The sequence below is a fragment of the Amblyomma mixtum genome, chromosome 4 (genome assembly GCF_055824585.1).
Source record: "Amblyomma mixtum isolate Tamu chromosome 4, ASM5582458v1, whole genome shotgun sequence".
NCBI lineage: Eukaryota > Metazoa > Arthropoda > Arachnida > Ixodida > Ixodidae > Amblyomma > Amblyomma mixtum.
In genome coordinates, this window is record NC_143015.1 from 126,624,283 (window position 1) to 126,636,766 (window position 12,484).

Genomic DNA, 12,484 nt, shown 5'->3' on the forward strand with positions numbered 1-12,484 from the left:
TCGGTTGCTGTCAGATTTTATCGATTGACACAGTCCAGTTCAGCTTTCTTTGACATCAGCTTTATTCTTGAGGCAATTGTGGAATATCGTAAAATACTGTTATGAACTTATTATTTCGAATAGCCTAACCTTCCAGTGCGTAGCAAAACCTAGCTTAAAAATTTATCCAGCCCTGCTGGCAAGCCACTGTCGTGAAAGCGTGAAAATATATCGATGAATAGAGAGCTGGCCGCGGACAGCGCAATGGTCGCGTGCTGAAGATAGGCAGTCCTGCTCCACGGTACATGAAACCTGGACGTGGGCAGATCTACAGAAACAAGTTCAACGGCGTGCACAGAAATTTTCCCAGCTACGCCTGCCCTGGCTTTCGCTTTGTTGGTATTCTACACTTACCACGAGCATTCACCCGATAAATAAAAGTTAAATAACTAAAGCAAATTTTCGGCGAAGCTACCGACCATTCAGACCCGACAGGAATCGTAGCAATGTTCCAAAATACTGTTGGCCTAGAGCACGATATAAAAAGTGCCAACTAATAGTTCCCTGTTCACTATCATGAAAAACTTTAGAAATAGCTGTAGAATGTCTGGCGGTGGTCGTGGCTTCCGTTTACTTCCAACACATCCTGGGACAGAGTTTAACAACTTGACAGGAGAATAAGCTGCACTCCAGGAGGTGATGACAACATGCACGAAAACCCGCTTTAATCCGAAAGATATTGTTCTAGAGTATTTTGTGCAACGGCTGACCGACGACACAGGTTTTGTAACAAGCACTGATGTAATGCTATAGATTCTCAAGCCTTAAAATGGCAAGCTCGTTATTGCACTGCTGCTCTTAGAATACTGCGGAAGAGGACAAAGGAGATGCTTGAAGAGACAGCTGCCCACCACGATTTATGGCATAAAAATGGCGATTGAGACCACGTTTTTCCCATTGTTGTTTAGCCAACTCCAGAGGACAAGTGCGGTGGCCTGGTAGCCAAAGTAAGTGGAGTTCCAAACAGAGCCCTGGATTTGCTGGAAGGTGAGTTCACAACTAGTATTTCTGCTCATATCATGTTGATATTTCATTTAGTTATTGATTCGCTGGATTAAGAAGCAAGAAATGCTAGTTACATTACATTTCTGAGGCTTTCACTTCTTCTCTGGAATACTGTAGGTTAAAGCGAAAGTGCCACCATCGTCTTCCCGTCAACCCTACCGTCTGCATTCAATGGGCAAGTGACAGTAGCGTACAGAAAGGCGAAGAAGATTGTCTGTTATGCTTCGTTCAAAATTCTCCCAGCGAGTCTCCTTTGTAGAGAGCGAAATGAGGAAAGTTTAACACTAAAATTATGTGTTCATTTTCCAAGGGCATTTAACCTTTCGCGCTTTTCGTGTACGACATATGAATGTGAGCTTTCGTAGAGTACAAATTAGGAAAACAAAGCTTTTCTGCACCTAAGTAATGCTAGGGGTTCTGAAACCATACGAGCGCATGGCTTTTTAATTTATCTTCACATGATGAGAAATAAATCTTTTCAAAGAGGACTAGTTGCATGCGATGGAGGGTTGTTAATATGCAAACAAATTATTTTCGGCATTCCCGATCATCCCAGACATACATTTTTCTCTCGCCGTAATATTGTTGTGCATTATTTCGGAAAAAATTTGCAAAAAATGAACTGCGTGTTCAAAAGTAAATAATCAGCAAATATAAACTCTAATAGTACAAGAAAAAGTTTTCTTACAAGGCTTGTGCGGCCACAAGAAAGCAAACGGCGAGAGTAATTGTCATCGTTAACTTTTGCTATACCAAAGTCAGTTAAAAAGCTGCTTTGCCACTGCAGCTAGCTTACATGTTTGTTAATGAAAACACCGATTAAATCGCATTCCTGCGGCAGACTTAAGTAACGCTCTCAATTCGAAGATCACACTTTTGGCGTTCCGTAATTCGGCCGGTGGACTTTTAGCATCAGCAAAATTCTGGCAAGCGCATGTTCTTAATGATTCACTTCTGAACTTCAGCCTGGGTCCTTGCAATTGCGCATAGAAAGCTGCGACGATCGGGTCAAACTTCGATCAGGCATGACGCTGTTTTTCATGCGAAATGCATTGTGCCAGTGGCGCAGGGCGACAGGTGAAGCTAATAACGGTTTCTTTTACTTCAGTAGACAAACGCCCTATGGCACAGCTTGGTTACGATAGGGGGCAGCAGTTCCCGGCTATTGCCACCGCAATGAACGCGAATGACGTGCCTGGATGAAACTGTGCAGCCTGATATCTTCTAACACGCTCGTATAACGAGGAAGAAGACAGGCACGCGAAAAAAAAAATGAAAGCAATCCCTATCATCGGTTTACCTAATCGCTTGGCACGTCAAAGTAATAAAACTACAGAGAATGTTTCCTACATTCGAATCGGAGCGAAAGCAAGGATTTGTGCTACGTAGAAGGCGACGGTGAGCAGGCAGTGCCGCGGTACGGCGCAGATGGAAGCTAATGAAGGCGACGCTCTCCAATGCACAGCGCGAAAGTGTGGTGCAGTTTAACACGAGGCATGTTGGCTGCGGCGATAGCCTAGTGGTCTCGCTGAGTGGCGCTTATAGGAGATCTGTTCGCGCAGCCACGGGTTCGACTACCAGTCATGGATATTGATTCAATTTCATGGTTTGCTCTCTAACGCAGCTGAAGGCGAAATTTACACGGTCCGCGATTGAAGCGCGAAGTCCCGTAGTAAGGCTTTCGGTTAAAAATCAAAGCCGCAAGGCATCTTTCTTGATCACTCTACAGAGCCATGCAAAGGCGGGATGGTGCCAAGCATTATGGAGTGCATAAATCGTGATCAATACCATTTTTGCTGTGCGGCTGGTATAATGGTAAATCCCGTTTTTCACGCTGCGCGTTCTAGAGAACCCGAGAGATTCGCAGCTTCCAGGAGGCAAAGACTGTGGTTGAAATGATTGGTGTGCGTCAATAATTTTTTTGCCTTTTGATGTGAGATCTGTACCGGCTGTGCTCGACTCTAAGGCACTGAGATAGAAAATAAAAGTTCAATCACAAAACAATCCGCGCAAAGGATCGTAGAGGGCATTAAAGCGTATTGGTAATGAATGCCGTGTTTGACTACCACGAAACTCCTTAAGGACCATACAGATATTCCCTAACAAAAATCGATGAATATTATCCTTGGTTTGTAACGTAGTTCTTTAGGTTCAGACGTGGTTATTGCTGTGCTGATATGTTTGTTAATTGGCTCTTTAGAGTCAGTATATTGCGTTCGCAAGTCATTCAACTAACATTATAAAAAAATTGAAGGGCCAGGCCCAGAGAAAAATTGTGTTGTGATAGGGACAGGGTTTCCAAATTTAGAGGCGCCAATTGGCTCTGGAAATATTTACTCTACGACGTAAACGCTTCACATTATTTATTTATTGCCGCCGCGGTGGCTCAGTGGTTATGGTGCTCGGCTGCTGACCCGAAAGACGCGGGTTCGATCCCGGCCGCGGTGGTTGAATTTCTTTGGAGGAGAAATTCTAGAGGCCCGTGTACTGTGCGATGTCAGTGCACGTTAAAAAACCGCAGGTGGTCGAAATTTCTGGAGCTCTCCACTACGGCGCCTGTCATAGCCTTAGTCGCTTTGGGACGTTAAACCCATAAACCATTATTTTTTTATTTATTTTTTTGCATTACCCCTCAGGGCCACTGGAATTGCAGAGGGGGAGTGGTAAATATTCAAAAAATAGAGAGAAAAATACACTTGGTTACAAGGATGTTAAAAAGCATCTGAATATACAACGTTACCTATTATCCTGGTATTATTTGCTGATTGTGTATATTCAAGGCGTTCTTTTGTGGCATAAATAGTACAGCGACTGTTTGTAATGTATATTTATTCAAGCTCAAGACCACCGGCACAACACTTTATCACTTTTTTGGGATGCGAAACGTGATCCGATTTATTTGAAATGATCACATCCATACGAAAATGATTCTGCGTTTTTCGAGATTTTACGGGTTACTTACCGTGCCGTATCCCAACAGTATGTTGTCTACTTTGTACTGAGCACGGCAAGAGCGCTGGGCATTCATTCAACTAAAGTCCCACACTCTTGATGCTATCGGTGTTAGCGAGTTGTCAAGTTCTTTCACGCCCAAGACAGCCCAATAAAGAGCTAATATCGGTGACGCCTGGCTGCTTGTCCATTGTCCCCGGCGTTGTCACTACAAAGTAGCAATATCAATGTACCATTTGATGTCATCTCTCTTGTGCAGCGCCCTGTTTGGTGAAAGTGGTGCAGCCAAACAGTTACTGCATCTCCCAAGAATGGAAACGAAGGCGCGGAGCCTGAATTCTTTTATATTACGGGAATATATTTGTAGGGGACCTAAGCAAAACTACCGTAAGGCATTCAAGCAAACTCACCAATCCATGTGTATCATCGACGTTTGAAATGCCTTCCTTGTGTAAGGTGATCTTTACGAAGCGTCAATTAAATAACTTCTAGAAGTGCAAACTATTGCTTGTGAAGAAATCTGTCGAAGTCTACATTTTGCACGCGCACGGTCTGAAAGCGTAGAATATATGTAAATATAGACTGTGTTTGATTGAAATTAATGGTGCATATGTAAAGGAGCTATGGAAAGGAAAATGATAGGTGTAACGTTAAGAGATCGAAAGCGGGCGGAGTGGGTGAGGGAACAAACGCGGGTTAATGACATCTTAGTTGAAATCAAGAGGAAGAAATGGGCTTGGCCAGGGCATGTAATGCGAAGGCAAGATAACCGCTGGTCCTTAAGGGTAACGGACTGGATTCCAAGAGAAAGCAAACGTAGCAGGGGACGGCAGAAAGTAGGTGGGCGGATGAGATTAAGAAGTTTGCGGGGATACAGTGGCGGCAACTGACAAAGGACAGGGTTAATTGGAGAGACATGGGAGAGGCCTTTGCCCTGCAGTGGGTGTAGTCAGGCTGATGATGATGATGATGTAAAAATGGTGCATATGCGCCGGGCCTGAAATGTGCATGCCGTTTTCAGCCGGCGCTTTATAGAATGAAGGCGCGGAGTCCACCGACCTGTGGCGCATGATGTGTGTGAGCCTGGCTGGAAATGGTTCCTCTCCAAAGTGTGGCCAGTTGTAATGTTGCAATACCGAACAGGAGTGGAGGCGTTCAGTGCCGGGGGATTGGGCTATCGATACGGATATTGTTATCATGACTTCATTTTGCTTAACGGTATTTCTTTTTCAATCTTCATGAGGCTCCAATAGTGCCTCTGAATTCTTGCGGCCATGCTGGGTATTAAACTGTGCTTCCTTTGATCCTCAGGCGCCGACTCTGTGCCCACTCAAACCATTGCGGACGTGGCCCACCTCGTGGCAGAATTCCAGGGTGCCGTCGCGTCTGTGTTCAGAGAGCTCACGGGCCATGCCAGTGACGTTACAGCGATCGGGAACGTCTCGAAAGCAGCAGAGGCAGCCAAGACGACTCAAGTGGTGTCGTTTCCTGGCAGGACACCTAGATGGGCGCACCCCGGCAATGTTTTCACAGCGTTCGGTGACGTGAGGAAGGTTGCGGACAATATTTTATCAGAGGCCGACAGAGGCAAAAAGGACATAGGGAGGTTTTTCATCTTGAAAACACAGACGCCAAACAGAAAGGGCATTATTTGCATTTAGCGCCTATTTTTATGCCTAGTGGTGTGGTCGGTGTTGTGCGTAGTTTTTTTCTTTCACAATAGCTCTGTATACGAAAAACACTGAGGCAGTGCGATAAACTGTGTGCTTCTCGCGAACTGTTTTACATATCCTTTTAAAAAAGCTTTTGTTTGTTCGTTCGTAAGCGTGTAGGAGGACACTAGTGGCACACCTTAAGAAAAAAGGATCTGTGTAACTTAGCGCGAGCACTTGTCCACACCTCTCCACATCTTTTGGCTGTTAGTGTTGCTGTACGCGCTCTTCTATAATGCTTCGAAGCAAACCTCGCTGCCTGCTTACTGTTGGAAAAGGCACTATGTTTTGAATCACGTGATTCGTGTGCGATACTGAACAACAGCTGCTTTTGCGAGATATACCTGCCGTTTTCTTGCCTGGAAAATAAGAAACGTAATTAGGAGAGCTTTCTCGGCAACTCATAACAATCTCAAAAAGTACCACATAAATATCACTAACAAGTTTAACACGATAGTACAAGAAAGAAGGCAGCTGTACAATTGCGACAAATATAAGTATTTTAATTAAAGGGACCCTGTAAGAGGTTTTGAGCGAAGGATATAGTTAAAGAAATCAGTCGAGTATGGGCGGTTGGTCTGATCGTACGTTGGTCAGCGGTACTTCGTCCGCTCGTGCTCGTCCGGCGACACGTTGCCGGTTGGGGCAGCAACTCCAAACTTCTTAACAGAAAAAACTGATTTAATCAAGACGAGACCAAAATGCAAAAACTTACAGAAAAAGGCGGTTTAAAGAAGGGCTGTCAAAAAAGGCTGTTTAAAAAAGGGCTGTAAAAAAAAAAAAGCGGCCGAGACTGAGACTCGGCGCGCTCCTCGCTCTTTGTTTGCAGCGGTTTTTATCCCCTCGATAATTGGGCGGAGCTTTAATAAACCGGCTCTCGCCCAATTCCAACCAATACTTGTGCAGTGGCACTGCACATACAAGTAGGCGGAGCCCAGTGCTCGCCAGAGCCCGACTCCAGAGGCGCCAGCAAGTCCACTGCTTCGGGGGTTTCAAAAGTCGCCGACCTTACTGTCCCTCCCCCCCACTTGACAGGTCATCTCTCTCTTCAATGGGAGACGGTCGCCGACCCCTTGGTCCCCGACAAGGCGGTCGCGGTCTTTCCCGCAGCCTTGGACGGCATCCGAAGCGCGCGACCCGCTGTCGCCATTCCTAACCCCTCCCGACTTCAGACGGACACGGTAGGGGGGGAATTAGCCTATTGGCGCCGTAGGCTTCTGCCTTAACAGATATTAACTGACGCATCTCTAGAGTATGTTGGCGGAACCATCGCAGGCAAATAATACGCTTTTACATGCAGCATAAAACTCATAATTGCGCTTTAAATTTAGCGAGCCCTTTCCAGCAACTTTCAAAAACTGTGTCACGCGTTGAAATATTTGTAAAAAATGGGAGGTGGCGCGGCGGCACTTGAGGAGGATGCGCCTACAGGGTATTTCCCGACGACGTCCGCAGCCCTGCGGTACGGCTAGGTGCTTGGTGCCATCGGATGTGCGCCGACCTTGAAGTGTATGAAAATTGTCTAGAGAAAAAAACACAGCACGAAGATGCTAAACTTTCAATTTTCTCTGCAGATAACTCTTCTTCACTCAACCCATTTCAAAAGTTATTTCTAGAAGATATTCGTAAAGCGGCGTGGTTTAACACTCCAAGCTTACCATAACTTTTATTGCGAGAGCAATACTACTCCCAAGAACGGCTTTTCGCGTAGCGGCGGCCACTTGGCGACGTTTGACCTTTAGAATGACCCCTGACGTCATACCATACCTAGTGACGTCACAGCGTGACGTCATACCAGGAGCGAGAGACGGGCTACCAACTCGGCTCGTCGGGTAACGGCGGCCGCATGGCACTGCGCGCCGCGCTCTTCCCACTAGAGGCGCTGCATATGCAGTATAAAACAACTGCTTTCGCAACCTACCAGGCTTAACCAAAGCTAAGCCCCCGCCAATTTTATTCATAAGCTTGCAGGGCCCTGCTAAACAGACCGTAAATTACTGTCAGCATTATTGCTCGACTTCGGTATGCATAGCATATAGTGTCTCACTTAGTTGAGGAGCGCATTTGGATCTGTGCAATGACCGAAAAGACCTTCATTTCAAGTACTTTCTCACTGATTAAAACTGCGCCTGATATCTCCCAAACGATGCTCGCAGAATGCCAGTGGGCTGACAGAGAAGCTGGCGACAGGCCGGAGAAGCTTTCCGCTGGCTTGGCTGCGGCGTCTCCGCGCCTGGCACTCGCTGCCGCCGCTGGTGCAGGCACTGCTTCCCGCCATGGCATCGGTGGCCAACGTGGAACGCCTGGCTGCCTTATTCCGGCCTCCCTACTATGACGTCACAGCTCCACGGGCATATAACTTCGCCGCACTCGGCCAGGTACTATGTCGTGGAGGCTCTAATTAGCTGGCTTATTATTTGCGCCGCGAAATCTGTATATTACGAGTTTGTTTGAGGAGATGGCTAGTTGCATTATGAGGTTCTTCTTGGAGGCAGCACGAAGGTTTCTACTAGCTGGTACAACTCATAGTACGAATAACTACTTTTGATGAAATTAGAAAAATAAAAAAAAACTGAAGTGAACTTTTTCTGGAGAGTTGACTGGTTAGTCGACCTAGTCCGTACATTACTTGAACTGAAAGAAAACCATGAAAAGCTAGGAAGAAAGAAACCAGCGCACAGATCATAAATTACCGCTGCTACATGTCGCTAGCTTACCATATATTGCGCGGCGCAGATGCTTCTATGAGGCTCAAATACTCGGCTAAAGGGATGTGAGTACATTACAACTTTCTTTCAGTGAAGGACAGGACTTTAATGAAACGCTCTGACGCTCTCAGTAGGCATTGGTTCACTTTTCTAACGGTTTAGAGACCGTGCTGCTTAATATCATGCATTTTCTATCCTTGTCTGTGGCAGCTTTGCTGCTTTGCGAGGTCGTGAGTAACGGGAAAGAGATCATGGTTATAAAATTAAGAAATTAAAAAAAACTAAGTAATTAATTAAGTAAGAAGAATTAAGTAATTACGAAAATAAATATTATAATTGAATAATGTGGGAGATTTTTTTTTTCAGGGTTTCAAACAATAGAAAAAATACGTGCAAGGCACTGTCTCTGCAAACTAAGCCGTCTCATAGCACTTAGCAATACCAGTCATTGCAGATAAAAGTACTTTCCATTAATTCATTAAGGAAGCTCTGATATTTTTGATGGATGCGATATAGGCTTCGATGGTTGAGGGGCAGTTTTAAACCTTGATTGCTTCAACAGCTTTTCACCAAATATCAAGCTGCTTGAAACAAAAATTGTGCTGTGCTGGGCAAGCCTACACAGGTCTTCAACACCTTCCTCTCACTGTCTCGTCTTATTTTAAACGATACAAAGTCTGGACACAGTCAACGACACGCGACGACCAATGCACATTTATCTACGGCGATATTTGTTACTCTAGTTCAATCAATGCTGCTGTTTCAAATACTAGCGTCTATCAACAAGCCAGATTTCCTGCACTAATTCCTTGCCCTACATCGCCTCAGAGCCAGGTTGTAAGCATGCCGGTACAAAATAGAAATCACGTCTACTGGGTTGCAGTACACAGCTGAACTTCGCTTTTAAAAAGCAGTACTGGAGCAAGAAAGTGTCACTTTCACTGAAGAATCGGCGCCCAAGAGACTAAGAGTGTTTTCTCGGCCCCAATATAAAAAATTTTGTGTTTAAAATAAACTGTTCATTTGTACACAGATCATCGCCCAATCAATGGCGCACGAAATTGTAGAGCGGCGCCTGGGAGACCCGGCATTGGCTGAACGCTGGCGGCGATTCTGGGAGCACATCGGCTCCGTCGACGCCGACAGCATTTACTGCCTGCGCACTGGCCACATCAAGGTTGGGCGCCTCGTTGTCACTTATGTAGAATTTATGGTTGGCTTGAAACGTCTGTATTTGGATCGCTAAGTTTTGAAATTGAAACCAGCAGCTTCGCACAGGCAAAATGCAAAACATGAGCTCTGAAGAATGCTTTGAAGAAAAATTTAGCCTCTGAAAGGAAATTAAATCATTCAAAATAGCCCGAAAAGTAGTGTTGGAGCAAAAATGTCGAAGTGGCCTTTAGCAGGGTGGCCTTAACGCATTTCCGTTCCAGCCTTTCCAGTTCATTCTACAAGTCATGTACATATATATATATATTGATACAGCTCAGAAGACGAGGAAGAAGTGCTTCGCCATCTTGCTGGTGACCGCTCAGCAATTAAATACCAGTGTACCAAGTACTCGCTTTTTTGCAGCCAAGTTTGACTACAGCCCGCTCTACTATGCTTCAGTTATCGCTTTTAGAGGTCCTTTTCAATTCCTTCCTGCGTTCTATTTATTTTTTTTGCTTTTTTGTTGATATTGTCAACGAATATTCACGAATATAACTGTGTAACTTTGCGTGTCTACCCCTATTTCCTGCTGTGAAAGTGGGCCGCATCGAGGCTATGCTGCAGAGGAGGGAGAAATGATACAGCTCAGAAGTGGACGAAGAAGTGCTTCGCCATCTTGCTGGTGACCGCTCGGCATTCTGGAACAGTTCTTGTGTCTCTAACTGTGTGCCGAGTAATATTCGTGACAATATATATGTATATACACACACACGCGACTTGTAGAACGAACTGGAAAGAGTGGCACGGAAACACGGAAATGCATTAAGGGATTCGAGAATAAAAATTTCAAACTCTCTGGTACTTGGTTCTGTTTTACGCTGTAAGACACACGCCACTTGACAGAGAGTTCCTGCGTCTTTTATAGCTTGTTTCTTACGATGCCTGAAATGCGACACAATACCAGCACGATGTATAAACAGTTCGCAAAGATCCTCTTACCTCTAAAAGATGCCTTCATGCACTGCCTAACCTAGCAAACTTAGCAACCGCATTCTGCTCCATTTAGCGTTCGCAGTATTTTGACAGTAGAGGGTTTTCAGAGTTCGCGCTTTTGTATTTTTATTCATTTGTTTTTTAATTATCGCGCAGAACGACACCTGGCGGCAGACGAGGCTGAACGAGAGTGAGCTGGCCGACAGGGCGTCCCTTGATGAGGCCGTCGGCTCCGTGATTGCCTACCTAGCATTCCTGACGACCCGGCGAGATGAGTTTAACCGCGACAGCGGCCGGATGGGGCAGCTGCCGGGATTCGAACTCTCAAGCACGCAGCTCTTTTTCGTCGTACACTGTGCGCTCCGTTGCGCTATAGGAGGCAGCGCTGATGGCGTCCTACCTGTGCCTGCCGATCAGCTCTGCATGGTCCTCTACAACACCCGAAAGCAGACCACGGATAAACCGTGTGCGCAGCGTGGGGGCAGAGAAATTCCGAATGAATGTTACTACATATGAAGCAACTATTAAAAGCAATGGATAACGCTTGTGTGCATTTGTGGTAGGCACTCTGAAATATTCTCCTTCGAGGAGCGAGACACTTCCGGCACCGTCTCCTCTCCTAAAACCGATTATTTTTCCACGTTCTCAGCTCTTAGCACGAGGATGAAAAAATGAGATGATCACGGAGATCGTCGCAATTAGATGAGATGCACAAGAGCAAGTACAGCAAGAATCGCCAAATATTCTAACGCTCTCATCTCATCGCACGAAATCTGCTCTAGCAGGCCGTATTCCCTCAGACCTAGCTCCTGTTGGACTAGTTGTAAGGTAGTTTTCACGCTGTTATCACTACTTGCTCAAAAAAGTTCAGGGTGGGCATATCCTGTTTTTGTTTTTTAATGCAACTTACCCCCTTTTTTTCCTTTTTCAAAGCATCTTGATGGGTTTTTCTCCGCACTTGCCAATTTTATTCCGTGTGAAGGCGATTTAACATTTCCTGCTAAGTCCTCTGAACGCAGTCTGCTATCCGGTGGTGATACGACTTAATTCTCTACAATGGATGGATAGATGGATGGATAGGAGCGCCCCCTTTGAAATGGGGCTGTGGCAATTGCCACTATGCTCAGCTTTTATTTCTTTATTTTTTTTTAACTGTGCTGTCAATTCCCTTTAAGATTCGCCATCATCTTTACCTACGGTTTCCTACAATTCTAACCTGATGTCACATCTGTGCTTTTCAGCCACCAATCCTCCACTCGCTTTTTGCTAACTTCCACTGCAGATTTATTTACGTGACCATTGTTATCCTTAAACCCTAGGGCCTCAGGACGAGTGACTACAATACATACAATACAATTTTGCACATCAACGTCACCTCATGCCAGCGGCAAGCAGAGCAGCGCCAGGAGCTCCCGTTCGTATCAGCTGCTTCGCGAACTGCAAAAGAGACAACGGCACTCCTTGTTGATAAGAAAAAAGTGTTTTGGGAAAAGCAATGCGACATTAACTGCCTCGCTCTCGGAGGGCACTTGAACTACGTCGTAAGGGAAGCGTTAACAGAGGGCGTAACCGAATGAAGGGAGACGCACGTAGTGAAGGGCTTTTGAAAATTTTAACCATAAAGCGCTGTTTGGCATTCACGAACGCGCTCTTGTTACGCGTAACTTTCAATGTTATAGCATTAGATCCCCTATGTCGGAAAAGAAATATATGCGCGTCTGTAACGTCGGTTGGCAAATAGCAAAGTGACGAAAGGAAAATCCTTTTCTCCGGTTTGAGGGGAGAGGTAAGACGAAGGAAAAATGGGACGACGATGAGTGTGGAGAGTGGGGAGGGAGTACTGCGTTCCACGCCAGTTGCCGGACGGGATCGGGATAGTGGAGAAGAGGTACACGATGTCACATTAGAGAGTTTTAGAATTTG

At 45.5% G+C, this 12,484-nt stretch overlaps 1 protein-coding gene across 1 annotated transcript in view; it reads left to right on the forward strand.

Moving 5' to 3' along the window:
• Nucleotides 1-11,077, forward strand: part of LOC149348169 (uncharacterized) — a 28,941-nt gene extending 17,864 nt beyond the window's left edge. The window contains exons 10-14 of the mRNA XM_089585755.1: nucleotides 948-1,026; nucleotides 5,308-5,549; nucleotides 7,865-8,086; nucleotides 9,450-9,593; nucleotides 10,718-11,077. Coding sequence (XP_089441881.1) covers nucleotides 948-1,026; nucleotides 5,308-5,549; nucleotides 7,865-8,086; nucleotides 9,450-9,593; nucleotides 10,718-11,077 — 1,047 coding nt within the window. The remainder of the gene's footprint in view (nucleotides 1-947; nucleotides 1,027-5,307; nucleotides 5,550-7,864; nucleotides 8,087-9,449; nucleotides 9,594-10,717) is intronic.
• The last annotated feature ends 1,407 nt before the right edge of the window (nucleotides 11,078-12,484 follow it).